Here is a 23,984-nt window from a genome sequence, read left to right on the forward strand (position 1 = left end):
CTGGGGCAACAGCACATGTGCCCACAGAGAGGGCTCCAAGTGCCGCCTCTGGCACCCGTGCCATAGGTTCGCCACCACTGTCTTAGGTATTAACAGGTGTCCCAAAATACAAATATGTGGTGGGATTAGATATAGTTGTAGGATGCAGGCTGATCAAAACAAGAGTTTGGTTAGGACATATTTATTCCTTGCCATATAGATTATTACAATAAAGTAGAAATATGAAGCATCAGTTCTCTGTAGGATTGTATTGCACTGTGGATCCAGAATTGAAAAAGTTCATCAGAGTAAGTAGGTACCTCCTTTAAAAAGCTGTGCTCCTCCTGGACTTTTGCACTGACTAGGTGAGGTAAACGCTTAGTTGTTTGGCCTGAAACAACTGTTGCCGCTAAATGAATTAATATCTGTGGACTAATTCTTGGACATGATATCCTGAAGGAGATGAATACTTACATGATTTAAAAAAAACCTTGAAATAGAATAGCATGTTCCATTGTTTCAGAATCACCAAATTTCCTTTCTGCTTTGGAGTACGTAAGTTGAAAATAGCTTTAGTGGTTCAAAGCACTTCAAAGAGCATGTGTCTTCCTTGATCCAGCCACGGTTTTTGAGGGTCATAAGAAGAACGGCACGTAACGTGCATTGCAACTCTCTTTTACATTTCTTTCTTCTTTTAAATCAGACAAGTCTTCTTTTGGGTAGCACACAGAAAATCTTTGCATACGGAACTAAAGACATCCCTGACTTCTGAAGAGTGAAATGGTGGTTGGTGATTATTTAGCAACTGCCTCCAATATTTCGTAATCTAGAAATAATTGTTCAGCAAATCAACTTCCTATACTTATTTGAAAACCAGAATAGCTGCTCAAACAGTGTCTTTGTAAATGCTATATAGCAGGGGTCCCCAATTCCCGGTCTGCGAACCGGTATCTGTCTGTGGACCTTTGGGAATCAGGTCCCGCAAGCAGCATTCTAGCGTGCAGAGCTCCATTTGCACAAGCGGCGGGTGCATGTGCAAAATCATCCCTGCCACCGCCGTTGCTGCCGCCACCACTGCTAGTGGTTGGGGACCACTACTATGTAGCAATAAATTGATAAAGTCCACAATAGAATGTCCCATCAATTACACCATTACTAATTTGTGCTAATTCAATAGCAAACTTTAGTTAACAGCATTACAGTTCTGATTCAAGCTACATATTGTTCTCGAAAGGTAGCCTTTCTAACTTAGAAAAAAAAATAAAATTGCAAAAATGCAAAGAATCTTGCAAATATAAGAAATAAGAGGATATCCACTTTTATTTGTTTAATTTCTTGTTGCTGAAGCAAAGAGCTTGCAACGTACTCAGCAAAGGGTTGCAACCTGTCTTAGAATGATTTTTATGAGCTGCTTCTAAATAACTGCTTTTTTCCTCCCTCTATTTGCAGACACCAGTCATCAAGCTCGTCCCGTATCCCACAGGCCTTATTACACCTTGCCCAATGGTAACCACGAGAGGCGATCTGTCCTCACCATTACTGAGCCTCCACGATTCCACTTCCAGGCCAAAGGAAAAAACATCCGCCTGGATACCCATTCTCGGAAGGCCATCCGAAGGAACAGTTTCTGCAATGGCATCACTTTCACTAACCGTCCTATTCACCTCTATGAGAAAGTGCGTCTGAAGCTGGTGTCTGTGCACCATGGCTGGAGCGGGGCGTTGCGTTTTGGCTTCACAACTCACGATCCATCACAGATGAGTGCCGGTGACATTCCAAAATATGCCTGTCCAGACCTGGTAACCCGACCAGGCTTCTGGGCTAAAGCTCTGCCAGAGAGGTTTGCACTAAGGGACAATGTCCTGGCATTCTGGGTTGATCGCCATGGGAGAGTTTTCTATAGCGTTAATGAAGAAGAGCCAATTCTGTTTCACTGCGGCGTCAAAGTCTCCGGTCCTCTCTGGGCGCTGATAGATGTCTATGGAATCACTCATGAGGTGCAAATACTAGGTAGGTGTATCCTTCTATCTGCTAATCTTTAAAAACACAGCAACTGTTATATGCTGGTCAGGAAGGCAAATTGAATTTCTGAACTTTGAAATAAGATTGCTGCAGTTTGTCCGGGATATATGTGTGTGTGTGTGTGTGTGTGTGTGTGTGTGTGTGTGTGTGTGTGTGTGGTGGTTTACATTTTGATTGAAGTAGGAAGTTAGAAATGTCAGAAAATATTACTGATTAAAAAAGTAGGGCATTCAATTTATGGTTCCAGTGCCATATAGTTTTTTGAACTGCCCTTTGCTCACATGATGAACAGTCTCATTCTCTCAGTTAGCCTCTTGAAAAAAGGCATTTATAAGTGAAGCTGCTACTTGTTTGAAAATGTAAATTGCAGATACCAAGTTCTTCGTTTTCATTTTCACTAAGGTCACTTCTGGCCCAGTTCTTTCACTGTGCTGAAACATTGTTTACCCAACACATTTTTTAAAAAAATAATCCTTTTCCTGGGTTTACGTTGACCATAAACTAATGAAGTGGCCTGGATTCACTCACTATTAAGCCACAAAAATTAAGTGAAATTAAAACTAGTGAAGTTTAGAGTGTTGTGTAGAAGTAATTCTAGGCTTCCAACTGACCTGGCTGAACATGCTGTGAATGCAACCTAGACATATTCACTTCCATTTCACAGGGAAAAAAAGCCTTGCAAAATTCTTAAGAGGTTGACTATTTTCCAAGCAAAAATTAGCATTTTGGGTTTGTTTGTTTTTTTACCTGTTGGGAAAAAAGATAGACTCTATCTGTCTTCCCATTAGAACAGAATTAGACAAAATCCGATGCTGCTAATAACCAAGCTGACAAAAGAAATGCTAAAAACTGGGCAGGTTCAAACAAGGGGCTATGGAGAAAAATGTTCACCCCAAAAGCCCCTATTGTACCCCTCCAGAAGTGGTAATTGGGCTGTACTACAGTATGTTGGTAACTCCATCATTCTAAGCCAGGGGTAGGCAACCTTGGTTCTTTTATGACTCGTGGACTTCAACTCCCAGAATTCCTGAGCCAGCATCGCTCAGGAATTCTGGGTGTTGAAGTCCACGAGTCATAAAAGAGCCAAGGTTGCCTACCCCTGTTCTAAGCCATCCTCCCTCCTCTTGCTCAACCAGATGACCTGAAGTGGAGCCCTCATTAAGGGACTGGAAAGATCCCAAATACCTCATTCAGCAGGCTATTTTAGCCTGGAAGTGTGGATGGCATTTAGTAATCCAGCCTTCATGCAAGCCCAGTGAGTTGAGTATAGGAAGCCTTCATTCTTATGATCTCCCGAGCATGCATATAACAGCAACCTGCACACTAATACAAGCTTAGCGTGTGAGAAGTTGGTTCCTCAAAGGAAGTATTGAACTCCAGAAATTGAAAAAGCAGAATACAAACAAATATTCTCTTAAGACGTCCTATGGAAATCTGTCTTTCTGTTCTCTAATATGACCAACTGGGATTTTAACTAAATCAAACAATAATAAATATGTGTGGGCAAAGGCTTAATGCTTGTAGTGTTCCTTCATAGCATGTTTCTATTTTGTAGTAAGGTTGCAAATGTTTGCCCTTAGTTTCAGTTACGCTTTAGCTTTTGGAATCATGTATGCCAGTGACTGTGGAGGCCATGTACATGAAATAAAAATTATTTTGCTCATCCTTTGACTCCCCAAGATACTAGCTGTATACATCTTGGTCCAGGGAAGGACTGTGACTCTCCTCTTCCTTGTTCTGTAATGCAGGTTTTATAACTGTTATCTCCTTTAAAGGCTACTTAAGAGTCTCACATTACATTCCAGACCTGTCACGCTTTTAAGTAAGATCTGCACCTAAGTAGAAAAGAAACACCAATTTTTTGTCTATCTGAAAACTCCAGCATGGACGACAGTATTGTGATTTTCTATCTAAGAGATTGGAAGTTTCCTTCCCCTTCACCCCCACCCCCTGTGTGACTCTATCTAATTTAGACATGAACTTAATTCTCTTGATTTGTCACCAATTCCTACAGAGTTTAGGAAAGAAATTGATTTCACTCATCCCACTTAGAAATACAGCTCCTACTTTTGTCTTTTCAGGCAAGGCTGCTAGGATATGTTTACAGAAAATTAGGGATCATGATTGCTACTTCAGATTTTAGTTCATGCTTGTGAGGTAGTCTGCAGTTCCAACTGTTCTCAGAACATGCCTCTGGGGTAATATGGATTATCTGACTAAAGCTGTTGTCAGTCACTCTGTTTTACCTTTTTGGTGTTTATTGCAGCTCTCTGCAGCTCTATAAGGAAAGAGTCCCTTCGTGCTATTATAGGCATGATTGCAGAGGATAATTTAGCTTCAGGATAATGTTACATGATGTTCTATAAATGATAGAACAGTCTGAAATGGTATAGGGCAGGGGTAGGCAACCTTGTCTCTTTTATGACTCGTGGACTTCAACTCCCAGAATTCCTGAGCCAGCCATGCTGGCTCAGGAATTCTGGGAGTTGAAGTCCACGAGTCATAAAAGAGCCAAGGTTGCCTATCTCTGGTATAGTGAGTGACTATGAAAAGGAATACCTGTTCCAGGAAGGGGTTAATTTGCTTCATCAATCAGATGAAACTGTGTGAAGGCTTTCCTGGCCATAGGTGCCAAATACTGCATACTGATGATATATGACCCCAGGTCAGTATATGACTTACCCAACAGTTTCATGTGGATGTTAAAGAGAGAAACTAGAGCATTAAACCCTGAGGCACCTTGCAAACCAAGATCTTAGGGCTGGACCTCTCCCCATCTGTCAACACTGAGAAGAATTGGCTATATATAAAAAAGAGCCACCACAACATTATGGCCTTTATTCCCCAACTCCATATCTAATGTAAACCTTTACCATGACCAATTGTACTGAAAGATAGCGAAAGATCAAGAAGAGTCATGATAATCACTCTTCATACTTCCCAATTCTGTCAAAAATCATCAACCAGTGTGATCATTGCTGCCTCCATACTATGCCCCAGCACTGAAACAAGTCCAGATAATAAATTCTTTCCAGAGTCCTCTGAATCTGTACAGGTAGCATTCAACTTATGAATGTAAGTCATGCTGGTTGTTAAGCAGATCACCATGTGAAAGCGTCTGATTTTACGAATTTCTTGCAGCAGCTGTTAAATGAATCCATTGTCTAGAATGATTTTTTCCCCCAGAAACCAGAAGTAAATTCCAGTTTTGGGCAAAAAAAAACCTCCCTATAAATTTTGGTCATGGGACTATGGGACTTTGCAAATGTCCATAAATGTGGGCCACTGCAAACACCTATCATAACTTTGAATCTGTGCTATAAGTAGTCCTATGGAGATCTGTCCTAATTTTGAATGTTTGCCAAGCAACCAGCAATATGTTAAGGACTACTTACATTCTGATGACCTTAACAACTTTACCCAAAAGATAAGGATCCTTACCCCCTTTCTTAAACATGAATTTACCACCACATGGATCCAGCTTTTACCAGTCAGGAGACACATGGAGTTAATAAACAGATCACTGGAATAAGAATCACAAGGTCCTGTCCATTTCTTCAAGAGTCATACGTTTTCCAAGTAACAACACAGTATCAGGCTTTGGGCAATTCAAAAGAGTAGATCTGAGTTACTTTATATTCCAGACTTCATCTTACATTCCAATGCTTTTTGTAAGAGGAATAGAAATTGAAAAACGTTATTTTTATTCTTTCTCCTCTTCCTACTTTGTGGAGTTGTATTAAAAAGAAACCATAAATATTGGCATAAAATGATGATAATATATTTGGTCTATCATATTCTGACTCTATGTAGGATGTAATTTTTAGGCCATCTGGTTTTTAAAGGACACTTGAAGGCCAGCTAGCTGGGACCAGCTGCATATCTCTACAATAGGGGTGTCAAACTGCCGGCCCATGGGCCGGACGTGTCACGTGGAAGCCGCACCCACCCGATTGCCGGCAATGGCAAAACCGGCCTGATACGTTGCGCGACATCATGTGACGTCGCGAGTTTGACATGCCTGCTCTACAAGGATGCTATTCCAAAGTGCAGGTGCAGTAGAGAAGGTCCACTTTATGAGTCTCACTAGTTCATTGTTTAATCGAAAAGACTTGAAGAAAACCAAGTCTGTCACAGCACAGAACAGGTAGATATTATAGGAGCCAGGTGGTCCTCAGTAGGTAGGTCCTATGTAATATAGGGCTTTATAGGCGATATCCAGCATCTTGAATTGCCCTAGAAGCCAACTGGTAACCAGTATAGCTCACATACCAGAGTTGTTGTACTGCCACAGCAAGACTTCCCCATCACAGCTTGTGCAGAATGCTACTGTATTCTGGACCAGGAGGAACTAAAGCATTGAGCTTTGAGGCACCTCACAAATGAAAAGTTTTAGGCTCAACTTCTTCCCTCCAGTTAATACTAATTGGAACCAGCTGCAGAGAAAGGAAGAAAATCACAGTAACTCAGTGTCCCTCTTTCCCTTTAGCAAGTTCAAGAGGATACCATGATTGATTTTATCAAAAGCCACTGAGAAATCAGGAGTCAGCACCACCCTAGCCTATCTCCGGTTTAGGTCATCCACCAGTAGGACTCATGCATTCTCCATATTATTTCCACAAATCATGCTATGATTTCAGTGGAATACTATGCATAGAGTGGCCTAAAATTAGAGAGCTGAGCATGCTTCCAGACAAGGCTTTCATTGTGCCTTGTCTAAAAAATGGAAATGGACAAGCGAGCCAGAAATTGTAGTCTTGCATTTTGCAGCTACCCTGTTTTTCCACAGCGTCTTGCAACATTTTTCTGACCACTAATGAAAGAGGAAGAAAAAAGATGAAAAGGGGAGGAAAGCTAAAATGCTGCACAATGTCTTTTGCTTTGTAGTTCTAGAACAGGGGTCTTCAAACTTGGCCCTTTTATGACTCGTGGACTTCAACTCCCAGAATTCCTCAGCCAGGCATGCCTGGCTGAGGAATTCTGGGAGTTGAAGTCCACGAGTCTTAAAAGGACCAAGTTTGAAGACCCCTGTTCTAGAAGCGCCCTAAACCTTTGGCAAATTAGTACACAATTTCAATGTGCCTCCTCTTTCTCAGCTGTGACAACTTTGAGTGAAAAGAATGGCTTACTGTGGAGCAGCCTGCTTCGGTTTTATTGCTTTTGGATAAGAAGCATCCTTTTTCTTGACATCTGAAGCTATCAGATGTGAATAATTCTGGGAGAGTCTCTAGCCTGCTCACATGGCCTGTCAATAACAAAGTATCTAGTGTGCTTGAAGGTCACAATTGCTGCTTTAATGTGCAACATATTACCCAATATATTATTAATGATCTGTAAGACGATTAAATGTTTTCTTGTTTCTCTTTGGTGAATTAAAGTGGCAGTGACAAAGGCAGAGGAAAGTAGGAAAGGGGTTTTTTTTTAAAAAAAACAACAACTGCAAGTTTGAGGGAGGGAGATCAGTAAACAGGAATGGACTTCTCCTTTGATACACCCTTTTTATGGCTGAAAAAGAAGGAGCTGCAAGGTGCAAGGACTCCCGAAAAGAACGCTAATAATATACTGAACTACATGAATGAATTGGGAGATTATTACTAAATTGACTTAGTGGGATTTAATTTAATGCAAGGATAGCTAACATATGATCCTCAGCCTCCAAGTATGTTTGAACTACAAGTTATTTTTATTCATTTCTTTCTTTCTTTATCAAATTTATATAGCCGCTCATCTCACCAAAGGCGACTCGAGGCAGCAGACCATAATAAATAAAATAGAAAACATAAAAATAACAAATGCAAATATAAAAATAATAGCATAAAAACATCGATCAATATCTATCCATGCCACGTCGAAGGAAAATTAGGATTGATGGGAACTGGAATTCAAAAAAGATCAGACCCCCAAGTGCTGGTTTTTAAATTCTATACTTCCATCTTGCTTTTGCTTTTTTAATTTACATTCTGCCTTTATTATTTTTATAAGCAACTCAAGGTGGTGAACTTATCTAATATTCCTTCCTCCTCCTGGTTTCCCCACAACGACAACCCTGCGAGGTGAGATGGGCTCAGAGAGAGAGAGACTGGCTCAAAGTCACCCAGCTGGCTTTCATGGCTAAGATCAGATTAAAATTCAGGGGCTTCCAGTTTCTAGACTGCAACCTTAACCACTGGAACAAACTGGTTTAGTCTGTAACTATGAAAACTCAGAAGGGCTGGTATAAAATACTGCTTCTGACATTTATATATGACGAAAATAGAGCTGAAACTATTAATAACCTACTCAAAATGGGCTAAAGTAAAAATAATTAATCACAACATAGCTCAAAACAATAGTCTGAATGGGACTTGTAGCTTATCTGTAATCTTGGCTTCACTTTACAGATAGCATATTTGCGGAGACCATGACCTCCACCCGTCTGAGCAACGCACGACTCAGCACTTGCCTTCCTCAGAGCAACCACGATTCGGCCAATTTTAACAACAATGAGCTGGAGAACAATCAAGTGGTTGCCAAAATTGCAAATCTGAATTTGAGCCGCATGCCTGGGCTGCCCACCGATAACCATACAATCCCCTGCTGCCCAAGCAGGAGGCAGCTGGGCCAAGTTGTGCCTGCCTTTCTAGACACAGATCTTCATTTCCACCCTACTCACGGGCCTGATATTAACTTTTCTCAGGATCGTATGTCTGGCTGCACCAACTGGCAGGAAAGCAACAGGACCTTGGTGTTTTCTGATCGACCTTTGCACATTGGCGAAAGCTTGTTTGTGGAAGTGGGACACCTGGGCTTGCCATGTTATGGGGCCCTCACCTTTGGTATCACTTCCTGTGATCCCGGTACTTTACGGACAAATGAGCTCCCAGCAGATCCAGATTTTCTTCTGGATCGCAAGGAGTATTGGGTGGTTTGCCGAGGTTTCCCAGTCCTCAACAATGGTGACATCCTCAACTTTGTGCTTTTGCCAAATGGAGAAGTGCATCATGGAATCAACGGGATAAGCCGTGGGATGCTGATGTGTGTTGATACCTCACAATCGCTGTGGGTTTTCTTCTCAATCCATGGTGTAATCAATCAGCTAAAAATATTAGGTAAGTAAGTATAGCATCAAAGTTAATGACCAGAATAATATAAAGGAAGTGTTAGTGAAACAATGAAAAGCCTTACAGCCATTTGGAGAGACCCTTTTTTTCGTTTTAGCGTGCAACAGCCAATTGGCTAAACGCTTTGTACTTTTATTTGACCAGTATGAGGATGATTAAAATATGAAGTTATATCTTTTGGGTGCTCCAACACTACAGGTTTTTAGTAAGAGACTGGACAGCCACTTGTCTGAAATCATATAGGGTTTTCTGTTTGAGCAGGGGGCTGGATTAGAAGACTCTAAGGTCCCATCCAGCTCTGTTATTTTGTTATACCTGAGTAAAAGGACAGAATCAGCTGTCTATCTTCTGTTTGTCAAGCATGTATTTTTAACCCCTTTTTATAAACTGAAGCTAGATAGTCTGCACAAGTTTTCATTGTTCAGTAAACTAGGTTCAGGCAAAAAGGAAGGAATTTGTATCCAACCGGACCAGAGTACAAGAACAGAAGAAGCTAACAAGGATCTGTGATAATCCTATCATTGCTCTCTAGCACTACTGCTAGGTAGGACTTACAAGCCACTTAGTACAACTGAAGGGATTGTTTAACAGCTGGAAAATATCAGATTCTGGAGTAGCATTTACTAGTGTAGAAAGAACTGCCATGTGTAATCAATCATGGGGTCACCTAATCAGCATTCTCTTCTCAAAAAGAGAGAGCTAGGTACTTAAGCATGGAACATCTGGTCTACCCTGTTCTTGATTGTCTCTAATACCAGGTACTGAAACAGGAGGGGTCTGTTTAGCTATCATGGCTAGCATGCTTCTTATTTGGATGTACCCTTGTTAGTGGGGAGAGGAGGCTACATTTTATTAATGTCTCTATTTACCAGGACATAACAGAATGCCATTTTAGAAGAATAGGAAAATCTGTCCCTTGCATCAGAGTTGTGCTAAATGAAATATCCATTTCATCTTACAAAGACAATTTGGATCTCTCCTAGTTCAGCATATTCCTGGGCCTAAAAAAAAAAAGCTAGGAGGAAAGTGAACCTTGTTTTCGAGTAGAGGTTGCTCATTATCTTAAACAAGCCTGCTAAAAAGTAACACAATGTAGTTAGAAACCACTCTTGCTATAAAGACTGTTGGGAAGCTGAAACAGAAGTTGTTCTCCGGTTCCCAAATTGAACTCAAATTGAGACAACCTGTTCATGAGAGATTCCTACCCAACTTGAGCAGCTGACTGAACTTTTCCTTTTCAGGCACCGTACAATCCAGCCCTGTGACCATCTCCCCCTCAGGATCCCCTGGAGGCTCCCAATATGACAGCGATTCGGACATGGCGTTCAGCGTGAACCGGTCTTCATCTGCTTCTGAATCATCCCTAGGTAAGGATCGTTTGCTGATCGCTGCAGTGGAAATATCTGCATTCAGGACCCTAAGAAATACAGTACAATCCAAGCTGTGTGGGCTGAGTGGTCTGAGAGAAGGCATGCTGAGTTGTGCTAAGCGTGGCATACTTTTTGTTGAGAGGAAGGAACGTTAAATTTCCCGAGGTTGCTTTTAAGTGCCCCGTTGGACATCTTTAGGTGATGCACAGATCTTCTTTTGTAAACGCAGCAACAGAAGCCCAGTGAAGCTAAAATGATTTGACAGAGCAATGGAACGACGTTTAAGGGATACAAGCAACTAAGCAGAAAAATCTCCATCTGTCAGAACTAGTGCTAGAGAACTTAACTGGTAGGAAATAAAAGCAAATGGCAAAGGGCCAAAGTGCTGACTCTGTAAATGCCATATTTTACCAGGACATACTTGTTCTTCACATATTGTGACGGTTCATTGGTTTCCTGAATATTGATTGATCCTCAGAAAGAGAGAGCAAATGTGCATGTACTTAGTTTCCCAATGCACTGAAGGATACTGCATAAAAGAGTCCGTGTAGATTGGAAATCCCATCTCCCTCTCAATTACTTATCTAGTTGCAAAGAAATGTGGGGGAGGGAGGGAAAATGAGAGGGAGGGGGGAGAGAGAAGATTGTTACATTTTTCAGTTGCATTTTCTGTGTTCCAGTTATTAGGCTGGAGGAAAATATTTTCTCACCTTTATAATCATTGTAGCATTTTTAAAGGCATTCAGTAGGGGTTTCTCCAATATGTTCATCTATTTAACAATGCTTGTCAAAACGTGCATACGTTGTGTTACAAACATGACTGAGCAGCAGCAACCAAAAAAGCTAACAAAATCCTGGGTTATATAAACAGAGGCGTAGAATCAAGATCACGAGAAGTACTATTACCGCTTTATAAAGCCCTAGTAAGACCACACCTGGAATACTGCAGCCAGTTTTGGTCACCATATCACAAAAAAAGATGTTGAGAGTTTGGAAAAAATTCAAAGAAGAGCAACTAAGACGATCAGGGCCCTGGAGACTAAAACATATGAAAAATGGCTATGGGATTTGGGCCTGACTAGTCTAAGGAAAAGAAGAAATAGGGGAGACATGATAGCAGTGTTCCAGTACCTGAGGGGCTGCCACAAGGCAGAGGGGGCCAGGTTGTTCACCAAAGCATCAGATGGAAGGACGAGAAACAACGGTTGGAAACTGACCAAAGAGAGAAGCAACCTGAAATTAAGGAGAAATTTTCTGACAGTGTGTGTCTTCTCAGCCACAGTTGGATTAAAAGTCTATGCTATTTCGTCGTCATCATCATTATCATCCTTTTGCACCAGAAGGCTGTGCAACTGGGAAGTCTGAAGTAAATACTCTTAATAAAAGACTGGTTCAAGCATATCATTATAAACACATCATTACAAATAATGAACTAAACTGTAGCTAAAAAATGCACCCATGCTCCCCCCCCCAAGACAACAAACATTCATTCTATGTAATATTAGCCACCCCAAATTCCATTCATGACATTCACATCTTCGGCACACGAAAAAGTTATTTAGAAGATGCAAACATTTTTTTTATGAAAGCAGTTCTATATTGCTATATAAAATTAATCTTATATTTATTCTAATGCACTTTCATCTAACCAACGGTTTCCAATGCCTGGCTGATGTTTGTCCTCTCTGCCCAGCAGTCAGATTTCACTTCCGGTATAATGACATAACTTTTTTTTCCTGTCTTTATTGCCTCTTTAATGTTTACTTTACAAAAGGTTCTTTTTTATCATTAGAAAAATGGTTTTGAGTGACTCCTTTTTAGCCCGACTTGTAGAAAAGGAGGTGACTTTTCTAACCCCAGTTCCTTCATTTTCCATCCCATATAGTGACTGCTCCAAGTTCTCCTCTGAGCCCTCCAGTGTCTCCTGTGTTCTCACCTCCAGAGCCCTCACGCAGCAAGAACGGGGAATGCACAGTTTGCTTTGACAACGAGGTGGATGTGGTGATCTATACCTGTGGACACATGTGCCTGTGCAACACCTGTGGTCTTAAACTGAAGAAACAGCTCAATGCCTGCTGCCCAATCTGCCGACGGGTCATTAAAGACATTATCAAAATCTACCGTCCTTAACCTCAACCACGCCCACCCCTCAGGGCGTGATTAATGAGGAGCAGGATGAAGAATGTTGTTAGCGATTGCCACACCTTACTGTCCCTGCTTTATGGGTATCGTGCTGGTCAGTGGTTGCTGAGTGACTCTTGTCTGTATTTCCATGTTTTGACCAGTAGAAACAAATCAGGGAAAATTAAGTGAACTGGGAAACACTCTGTCTTTGTAAGAGGCTGAAAGTACAGCTGCAGAGTGGGAAGAGCTTTTGGAAAGTTGCTGCTCCGATGAGTAAGGGTGGGGCCCCGGGGAAGAGGAGTCCTAATACAATTGCCGTGTTGATTCCTAAAGAAAACCAAAAAGATCTTGTGCATTGTTTTCACTCAAATATGCAGCTAACTTATCTTGAGCGGGATAAACGAGAAAGTCACTAGACCAGTTTAAAATTTGGGATTCTTTCCTGCTAAGTCTAGGAATGCTAAAAAATTAGTTTGATTTGTAAGCCAGTTCAAATAGAAAAGATGAGAGTAAATTTTCATGTATAGTTACTTAGGGTTGCAGGAGCAACAGGTCATGAATGTTCTGTTACCTAATTTGCTAATTTAAAAATATTTTTTCATATTATTCATAGGTCAAGATTATGAATAGGGATGATCGAATTAATCGATTGTTCCCAATCAAATGTGTAAGAGCAGTGATACTTTCATAAATCTAAGTTTATTAAGTTTTATTTTTGGTTTACAACACGGACTACTCATTTTTTCCCCCCTCCAAATGTAAGAAGTTGTGGCTCAGTTTATGAAATCAAGAACAAGGCATCTTCTTGGGAGAGTCTGGCACACACAGAGAGCTATAAAGGTTCTCTCAGGATTTGATTTTTCACCTCTGTGTGATTTGATACTTCCAGCCTTTCTAGTGAGCAATTGCCAAGTGCTTTCTGATCTGGAGAATTGTGTGGAAAGCAGTAGGCCCCTGCAGGCAGAAGAAGTCATGTTGTTAGTTTGGTTTTGGCTTAGGATGTTGTGTGAATTCAGATCATTGGAATAAGCAACCAGCCCCGGCTTATTTTATGTGATCCATCAGCTTATGATAGAGGCCGTGAATAGTTATTAGCCCAGCATCTGTAAGGTATAACACATGAAGGTATCCTTTTAAGTTACATGGAAAAAAAGTGGCTAATGGATTATTTAGAATTTCAAGCTTCCAGTGTTTTCTTATTTATGATTTATAAATACAGTTGATTGATACCTTCCTTCATTTCTTTCCAGAGGTTTTGTCAACAAAGTATGTAGCAATGTCCATAACTTCCGCTCCAGGAAATGGTCTGCTGTTCCACAAGGGAGGCATCTTACTGAAATTGAAAAGCTTTTTATTTGGCACTGTTTGCGGGAAAAGGAATTTTCAAGCTATTATTAGACCTGCACTTAAAAGATAAATAAAATTTGGTTATAGTATTAGTGCTGAATTACAACCTGAATAATATGTGAAGGAGAGCCAGGGAATTACTAAATGAGGCCCAGATGTGGATTCTTTTTTCTAAGAGAGCAATCCTGTGCTGTTCTGGAGGGCTTCAGTATTCAATGGTCTTTGGAAATTTAAATTTCCAATGAGTTAACTAGAGCCTGTTTGGTAGTGGTTAAAATATAGGTAGTCCTCGACTTATAACAGTTCATTTAGTGACCATTTGAACTTACAATGGCACTGAAAAAAGTCACTAATGACCATTTTTCACATTTATGACCGTTGCACCATCTCCATAGTCATGTGATCAAAATTCTGATACTTGGCAACTGACTCATATTTATGACGGTTGCAGTGGCCTGGAGTCATGTGATTATTTTTTGCGGCTTTCTGACAAATAAAGTCAATTGGGGAAGCCAGATTCACTGAACAACCATGTTAATAACAACTGCAGTAATTCACTTAACAGCCGTGTCGTGTTAGGTCGTAAAATGTGGTAAAACTCACTTAACATATGTTTCGCTTAGCAACAGGAATTTTGGGCTCAACTGTGGTTGTAAGTCAAGGACCACTTCTACTTATGTGACCTTTTCCAGGTACCTCAGACAGGAAGTAGACCAGATGAGCTAATTCTACTTTATTGAACCTTATTGTAAGCTAATTCTATTTTATTGTTACGTTAACAGAAGGAATCTTGCAGGTCTGAAAGTACTCTCCATCTTTTTTTTACAGCTTGATATAACTTAGATCCTGAGTTGCTCTACCCATTATGCAATTGAGGACTCCCCCCTTTTTATCTGACTATCATTTAGGCCAGTGGCCCCCAACTATTGGGCACCAGGGACTGGTTCCGTGGAGAGAGATGTCTCTGTGAACCAGAGGGGGGCATGATTTTGTGTGCTGCTTGCATCCCGCGGATGGAGCTTTGTGCAGCCCGGTTTCTGGCATGTAATGGACCGGTGCCGGTCCACAGACCAGGGGTTGGGGACCCCTGCTCTAAGCGGTGTCTCTTCCCCTCATTTCTCAAGGTCATTTCTGTCTTAGCCAGAAAAGCCAGCTGGGTGACCTTGGGCCAGTCACTCACTCTCAGCCCTAGAAGAAGGTGATGGCAAACGACTTCTGAAATTTTGCCATCACCAGGAGTCAAGACTGACTTGAAGACACCCCCTGTTCCCTTTTAGTCCTTCTCAAAGGCTGAGCTCTCCCTACCACTGATTTTGGAGGCTCTAGAAATATTAATCTCCCATTGCAGCCTATCCATTTAGTCAGCAAAATGACTAGTAGAATTTATCTACTCTAAAGCTCTACCTTTATGACAATTACTGTATTCTGATATGTAACTGATGGGAGCCAAGGCTGCTTTTAAATTGTTTATGACTTGTTCCTGTAATACCTGTACTAGAGGAGCTGATGAAATCTAAAGGATACCATATGCGCACATTTCTTCTCATGGCATTGTTAGGACCCATCTAAGCTCTGATTGAATTTTTCCCCAGATAGTCAGTGTGGTACATGATGGCTTCCAGTAAATGTTGCTATGCATTTTGAATTCTATCTACCATGTAAACTTGAGTAATGAAGTTAGCATTGCAGTGCAATCAGTTATTGGGGAAAGAATGGCTGAGAACATTAGAACGTTTTTGATGAAATAATACAATTACACTTGTATGCACAGGCTGTTTTCAGTAGGTTCTGGATTCTTAACAACTACTTGATCTTAGCTGACTTTAATTTCAGGTTTTCTAGCCATAGATGTCACATATGTGCATGATAAAGCTGGATAACTGAGATTGTTTCACTGTTTAAGATGAGACTGCATTATGATGGAAAACTTTCTAAGGAATAATATTATTCTGATTGTTGAAGGCCATAGAGAGCGATAATTATATAGTAATAACCCTGAAATTGCGAGATTCAAACTTTTGGATAAAGCTTTAGCATGAACATTTTAGCCCTTTTGCTGTTGGTAGATTGGTTTAAATAAAAAACAATGCCAGTGTAATTCCAGGTTACACTGCCCATTTTTGAACAGTATGATCCTGGAGTGAAAAACAGGGATTACACGTGGATTGTAGTTTGCTCAGTCCTGCCATAGAAATTGCATTATGACTTGGAGAGGAAGAAACTCATCTCTATCATCTTTATCTCGTTGTGAGTTTAAATGCTTGGTCAAGAGTAATTTCACAAGTTAAGATAATTGTTTGCTAGAAGTGGTTTTGTGAACTGTAACTTTTTACTTGTATAGAAAATTTTCTGGCTCAATCAGCAGCATTATTTTCCTTTCTGCTACTTTTCACTACTGTTGATCAGAGATTTCTTTCTCGGAGAGTTTCTAGATTAATGTGATCACAACTACTAAAGATTGCTCCTGGGGATGTGCAAAACATTTGAAATTCAAAACACCCTATTTTGAATATGAATTGGCTGATATGAAGATTGTGAAAGTGTTTTGAGCACAAAACTTCCAAAATATTTGGAATGCTCAGTTCCACACCTAGAGAACTTGGTAGGTGATGTAATTCGGACAAGGTCAGTATGAGATTATTCAAAATTTTTTGCAGATCCCTAATTGTTACTACAGATAGATATTTTTTTTTAGTATTACAGTGCTGTTGTGTAGTTCTAGTACGTCTCCAGGCAATAGAATTGTGATGAATAGTGAGTATTACAGACTTCCTTTGTTCTTACTGCTCTTATGGGGTAGTCTCAGAAATCAGGCCTGGTCAAGGGGCTGGAGTGTATTAATAGTACAAAACTCTACATTGTGACAGGTATGATAAATCCAAGGATGTTTTCCCCACTTGGGTGCTATTTACAACCTCCAACACTGATGTTCTCAGCAACACGTAGCCTCCTAGTATCTCTTTCAGAACTGTCACTTGAGTCTATTTAATCATCAGCCATTTAATATAAAATCTACCTGAGCATTTGCCCTAAACCTTTGCACTGGAACTGATTTAGCTAAGTCAGCATATTTTCCTCCTGGCTTGGCAGTTTATGCCTACAATAACTGCAAAAAGCAAAATGCTTGGTGCCAAGGCAAAAAAGGGTCTTCTTTATCTTAAAAGAGATTTACCAAATGAAGCAGCATCTGACAGAGGCTCGGAGGCAGGTCCATAAGCTTAAACGGAAACACAGTTCTGTTTAACTGAAGTTTCAGAAGGAAGTCTCACATGCTGACAGATAACATTTAGGAAGTGGAGGCAGGCTACTTAGCAATTAGTTTTCGCTACTGCTTGTTCCTTTTTTTTAATTTGTTCTGAAAAATCTGTTCGTGCCTTATAAGGGTGTGTGTGCACTTTTTATCCTTTTTAATGCTACTTTAAAACGGAGAGGGGAAAAAAAAAGATCTTAACACAAATGGCTGGTAGTTTTATAGACTTTCCTGTGTTCACCAATAATTATGCTTTTTGATATTGGAGTGACAAATGTATGTTTTCATTGAATTTTTGCTGGCACTCTCCTTCCCCTTTGTATAAAAAGCTTTTAAAAAAAGTTTCCAGATTTTTAGAATTTCTTGATATATCTGTAGTACATGATGTGAGCTGTATTTCACATTTTCAAATAAGCCAGATTAATCTCTGTAATAAACTTTTAAAAAGCCAATTAATTGGGGAGGGAAGTTTGCACTTCTCTGTATGTTAATATTCTCTAGTATTGTGATCTGTAGTGCCTGTGTGTATATATTTTTTATTATTTTGGTCTGTTTTACATGAATATAAAATTTTACCTGTTTATGAAACAAGATGTTGGCTTGTAAATATTAACTCTCCAGCCCAGAAATAGGAGGAGGGTCAGTGTGTGACTCTATGTCAAACTCGCAACATCACGTGACGTCGCGCAACGTATCGGGACGGTTTTGCCATTGCCAGCAATGGGATGGACGCAGCTTCTGGATGACACGTCCAGCCCGCAGGCCGGCAGTTTGACAAGACACTGAAAGCTGTTTCAGGTTTTTGCTGGGCCCTCTAGCTTCACTGAACAGAGATTTGGCATAGTCTCTAAATGTATTGCTACTATCATTATCAGTGGTGGTAAAGTGAAGAGCAGAATTGAGCAACGAGGGTGGTAATGGAAAAATTGCCATCCCTCTTCAGTCAAGCTATCTTTCCCTTAAGTTTACTTTGAGGCTTAGGGAGGAGGCTTAGGGAACATAGTGACGCAAGAGTTTTGTCTGGCCATCGCAATGATTCCACTGCACCCGTTGTATTTTCCAGACCTTGGCCATACAATTCGATACACCTTTACATTTAGAAAATGTATATGCAATCCCTTGTGACTGATATCAGACTCCCACATATCCATCCAAAATATGAAAGCTGCTGGGAAAGTTTAGAAGTTTTTTGTTTTTTTGTTTAACCTGCACTTAGGATCTCTGCCTTGAAAGAATTCATACATACAACCTTCCACACTTGGGCATGGAAGAGGGAGCTTCCTGCAAATAAGGATACTGTAAAACCATTTGATCTTATTTTATGCCAAGGATTGTGATTAAAATATTCAGCATCTTACATCAACAGAGAGAGTTGAATGGTTACTTTGCTCTGCATTTGATCATAGCATTCAAGTGAACTATGGTTGTAGCCAGTGCTTTTTTATTTAAAAAAAAAAAAAAAAAGATGCTGGAACTCACACATGTTATATAACCCGCCTTGCCTACCCTACAAGGTTCCATCCAAAAAAGGTGCCGGGACTTCGTTCTGGGCGTTCTATAACAAACAAAAAAGCCCTGGTTGTAGCTGTCCTTTGTTGGTGATTAAAATGCTGTTACACACACATGAGCAGACACAACTTTTCACACACTTGGGTCAGTAAGAGCAATCTTCTTGATTGGAATAATCTACTGGAATATGATAGGAGCATGTAGGCGCTTGTACAGCTAGCCTAACCTGTATCCTCTTGAGGAACTGGGCATACTCCCTGTTCCTTTTTTATTTTTTAAAAACTATTTACGCTGATTTTTTTTCCATTATACAAGTAGTCCTTGACTTACTGTAGAACAGTTCGCTTTAGTGATCATTTGAGGTTACAACAGCACTGAAAAAAGTGACTTACGACCATTTTTCACAGTTATGACCATTGCAGCATCCCCGGGGTCACGTGATTTACATTCAGATGCTTGATGACTGGTTCATATTTATGATGGTTCCAGTGTGCCCGGGGTCATGTGATCACCTTTTGCAACTCTCTGGCAGGCAAAGTCAATGGAGAAACCAGTTTCACTTAACAACTCTGTTACTAATTTAAGAACTGCAGTGATTCACTTAACAAATGTGGCAAGAAAAGTAAAATGGGGCAAAACTCATTTAACAAATGTCTCACTTAACAACATAAATGTTGGGCTCAATTGAGGTTGTGGGTTGAGGACTACCTGTACTGTGAGCCATAAGTATACTCATTTTGAAAACATATTTCGTATGCAGTGATGCCATTTCATCTTCAAAGCTTCACTCCTTTTGTTCATTTAACTACAGGTAGTCCTCAACTTATGACCACAATTGAGCCCAACTATTCCGTTGCAAAGCGAGACCGATATTAAGTGAATTTTACTCCATTTTACAACTTTTCTTGCCACAGCTGTTGAGTGAATCACTGCCGTTGTTACGCTAGTAACACGGTTGTTAAATGAATCTGGCTTCTCCATTGACTTTGCTTGTCAGATCACAAAAGGGGATCACATGACCCTGGGGCACTGCAACTGTCATAAGTACAACTCAGTTGCCAAGCATCTGAATTTCGATCACATGACCATGGGGATGCTGCAACAGTTGTAAATGTGAAAAATGATCATAAATCACTTTTTTCAGTGCTGTTGTAAGTTTGAGCAGTCACTGAAGGGTTGTAAGTCAAGGGCTACCTGTATAACAAATGAGAAGTGGCTGGCAAACAAAAATACAGCTGTTTTCCTTGAGCAGGTTCTATCATTCTTTAAGAATATGTGATTAGATGTCAAGCTCAGCTTAATTTTGTAGGAGTCATAATCTTTTGCTTCTGCGTGTTTGCCTCCCAAAGTCCCAGACTTCCTTTAAAGTTAGATTATTACTACAGATAGCTTGACAGCTGGTAACAGAGCCAGTTTGATCTAGTGGTTAAGACTCCAGACTACAAACTGGAAGACAATGAGTTCTAGTTCTGCTTTCATCATGAAAGCCAGCTGGATGACTTTGGGCTGGTCACTCAGCCCACAATGTCAGGCTTGAGCTGGTCGGTCAATTCCTGTCACAACCAATGGATCAGCTCTGAGCTGATCAGAAAAAAAACCGGACTTAACAGAAAAATGCTAGGAAGAAGCAGCTTAAAAGCTGATATCGTGGGTTGATTGTTGGCAGTGTTGTGCAACCTCCTTGCGACTCTTTGCCTTCCTCTTTATTATGGACAGCAGAGACAATTCCCAAGGCTCTTTTACTGAACTCATATTTGTTTCAGTAGCCAGGCAGAATCTCTTGTGTCTGCCTCTTCTCAAACCATCATAACCACCGACTGCAATTTTTGAAGGCAAAATACTTAGAACAATATTATTGTGACTAAGCTATTATAAAACAGAATAAATTACATGCCCCAGCATCATGTTTCATTTTTGCTTGGTTACGGTGTAGAAGGATACTCGCAGCCCAAAAATAGGAACTGCAATCTGACACTCAGGCTTTTATCAAATATGAAGAGATGGTAGCAGAAGAAATGCAACTAGCGTAGTTTCATATACTAAAATGAAAGCCCGTGTTTATTACCCAGGCACCCATAGTATTAAGCACCCTTTACCAATGTCATGCTACTAATGCAATTCATCTACTTTTAGAAAGAGCTAAAAAAAATCTTTTAAAAAATCAGTCTGGGGAATACCTGCTTCAGCTGCCATTCTTTAATTTTTCTGATCAAAAAGATTTCTCCTACTTATATCCATACCTGGGCACAAACACGCATTCAGATGATTCCCTCAGCTCTAGTATATTTTGAAGAGAAGCTAATAAAACTGTATAAAAGGTCAACTGCATAGATGTAAATGCTGCAATAGCAATAGCACTTAGACTTACCGCCTCACAGTGCTTTACAGCCCTTTCTAAGTGGTTTACACAGTCAGCATATTGCCCCCAACAATCTGGGTCCTCATTTTACCAACCTTGGAAGGATGGAAGGCTGAGTCAACCTTGAGAAATAGCCTACAGTACTGCATTCTAACCACTGCACCACCATGTGCCAATAAAGATGCTACACAAAGTTTGGGCCTGCGAACAGAGCACATCAGCATTCTCATGTTGAAATGACCATCATATTAGAGTGAGGGTAAATGGCAATAAAATTATGATAATGAATAGGCATATATAAAGTTCAAGTCCCTGCTTAATGCAGAGATCCAAACTAAAGCATATTGTAGCAACTAGTGAAGGGGAACCCACCACTTCTCTAGAGCAAGAGTGCCCAACCCCCACTCTGTGGAGCACCACCAATCTATGGCATGTCAGCAATCAGTCCACACAAAAAAGTGAAACCCCATCCATGGGATGCAGGCAGCACGCAAAACCACGTCCCCTCTGGTCTGCGGAAAAGCCTTTCTCCACAGAACTGATCCCCGGTGCCCAAAAGGTTGGGGGCTGCTGCTCTAGAGAATTAGCTCTACTGTGAAAGGACTTTTACTATTAGTTTCTGAAAATTACTTCTGTTCAATGAGATGGAATCCACCCACTAGCAGTATCAACCTGGAAGGACCATGAGAGCTTAAAATCCTTCTTTACTATGTTGAGTTCTCAGTTTCTTCTTTAATTTTTATTTGATTTCATTGTACAATGCATGAAAAAAATTGGAATAGAAAACTATCGTTATTACCCTTGTCAAATTAGCATATCACATTACCTTTCAATATAACTGGGGAAAAAAGAAAAGCAAAAGGTAATATTTCAACCAAGTATCCATAATTCAGGGAGGGGAAAAAAAATCCCATAATGGTTACCTTCCTCTCTAGCTGCCTTGATACAATCAGCAATTTCATGCCTTTGACCTCCTGAATACAGAGACACTTCATTGTTTAAAGTCTGGGTTTCTAGATATAGCCATTACAAGTACCCACACAGCTCCTAGCCAAGCAAAGTCTCCGCACTGCTTATCTAGGATTTACTCAAGAGATGGAAGAGTTAGCCTGAAAAATACTGTAGGGAGCACACAATCTTGCAACAGCACCACATAGTGGTCAGTTGAAGCAGGACTGCTTCAGGAAGATCCAAGTTGATAAAAGCAATGGAAGGTCCTCTAATCCAGGAGTCTCCAACCTTGGCAACTTTAAGACTTGTGGACTTCAACTCCCAGAATTCCTCAGCCCTATTTCCCATACGTAAGGGCCCCTCTTCTCTTTCACTGTCACATTATTCTAGTGACTAGTCCTAAACCATTAGGCAAATATGCTTAATGATCATTCTTTGGCTATATACAGGACAATTTCAAAATGGGAATGGCAATACAAGTACCACTCCCAGAAAAGCATTCAGTGGACTATTTCATTTAAATGCTTTCCTACAGCTCTCTTCCTCGCTGTGGGAGCATGCTTGCTGCTAGAAGTGGCTGATTTAGCTTCTTTGCTGTATTTACAGAAACAAGAGATAGAATGCCAATAACACAGACCTGACTGATATATTTATTCACACCCAGAGAGAAAAACGTAGTTATTAAACTAAGAGAGTTCATTTCTTTTCTGCTGCATCACACCAAATAGCTACGCAGAGCAGCTTCAGGTTGCCAACAAAGGCCAGCCACTGTCAGCCATCTTTAGAATGCTCACAGATTGTCACTGAGAAGTCTAGGGTGAATTTAAGAAATAAATAATAGTTCTGAGAAATCCACAGAAGCGTATTGTATGCCTACTCTTGTACTTTTTTGTAGTTACTAAAGATACAAAATAGGATTTGCCACAAAAGTACAAAAATGTTCCCGTTCCATTCCCCAATCAGTTAACTTTTTGCCTTCCTCTGTTAACAAGCAGTTATACAATTATATTCAGGCCTAACTTGATTATTTTCATAAAGACTTTTTTGTCAGTTTCTGGGCTTTTCTGAAATCTACTAATAGTGCCTTCTTCAGTGTCTGATCAATGCCATCTATAGTCTATTAAAACCCTTGTGTCTATAACCTTGAATTTGGTGAAATAGAGCATCACAGGGCAACATTTTTTCAGCCAAGGTTCCTCAAATGAACCAACTTACAGAATGCATCCAAAATCCATGGGATTAAAATTTGACAAATTTGTAGTGACTTCTAGTTCAACCCCTTGCTCAAACCTTACAGCATCCTAATCAAATGGTTGTCCAGTCTATTTTTGAAGACTTCCAGTGATAGAGTACCCATAACTCTGGGAAGTAAGCTATTCCACTGATTGTTCTCTCAGAAATGTTCTACTTACATCTAGATTGAATCTTTAACAAGCTTCCATCCATTACTTCTTGTCCTGCCCTCTGATGCCTTCAAGAGTAAGTCAATCCCCTCTTCTCTGTGACAGCCCCTCAACTACTGGAAGACAGTTATCATATCCCTCCTAATCCTTCTTTTTGATAGGCTAGATATACCTAGCTCTCTCAACTGTTCATATGATTTAGCTTTCAGACCCCTCATCTTTATTGCTGTTCTCTGCACACTTTCTAGGGTTCCAGCATCTTTTTTATAACATGGTTACCAGAACTGTACCCATTATTCCAAGTCCAGCCTCACTAGTGCAGTATAAAGCAGCATTGTCACTTGTAGTTATCTTTTTTTATTTTTTTTTATTTTTTTATTTATTTATTTTTTATTATTTAAACCGACAAACAAAACAAAACAAAACATAATACACATATATACACAATATATATTTTAACATCAACTTCGTGCCAGTATTCTTCTATTTTTTACATTTTCCCCCTTATTCTTTTTTAAAGTATTTATCCTTATTGCCCCATTATTTCTTGTTTACATTTTTCTTCCTTCA

At 40.1% G+C, this 23,984-nt stretch overlaps 1 protein-coding gene across 1 annotated transcript; it reads left to right on the forward strand.

The window, feature by feature from the left end:
• The first annotated feature begins 221 nt into the window (after positions 1-221).
• Positions 222-12,601, forward strand: NEURL1B (neuralized E3 ubiquitin protein ligase 1B). Its single transcript, XM_015822423.1, has 5 exons — positions 222-291; positions 1,429-1,989; positions 8,382-9,089; positions 10,343-10,468; positions 12,357-12,601. Exons 1-5 carry the CDS (start codon positions 222-224, stop codon positions 12,599-12,601), a joined length of 1,710 nt encoding a protein of 569 aa, XP_015677909.1.
• The last annotated feature ends 11,383 nt before the right edge of the window (positions 12,602-23,984 follow it).

Source organism: Protobothrops mucrosquamatus, unplaced genomic scaffold (genome assembly GCF_001527695.2).
Source record: "Protobothrops mucrosquamatus isolate PMUCROS unplaced genomic scaffold, P.Mucros_1.0 scaffold1559, whole genome shotgun sequence".
In the NCBI taxonomy this organism is placed as follows: domain Eukaryota; kingdom Metazoa; phylum Chordata; class Lepidosauria; order Squamata; family Viperidae; genus Protobothrops; species Protobothrops mucrosquamatus.

Coding starts and splice junctions, on each gene's coding strand:
- NEURL1B (XM_015822423.1), top strand. CDS start 222: ATGAAGCATCAGTTCTCTGTAGGATTGTATTGCACTGTGGATCCAGAA. Junction 292..1,428: donor GAAAAAGTTCATCAGAGTAA/GTAGGTACCTCC, acceptor CTCTATTTGCAG/ACACCAGTCATCAAGCTCGT. Junction 1,990..8,381: donor TCATGAGGTGCAAATACTAG/GTAGGTGTATCC, acceptor TTCACTTTACAG/ATAGCATATTTGCGGAGACC.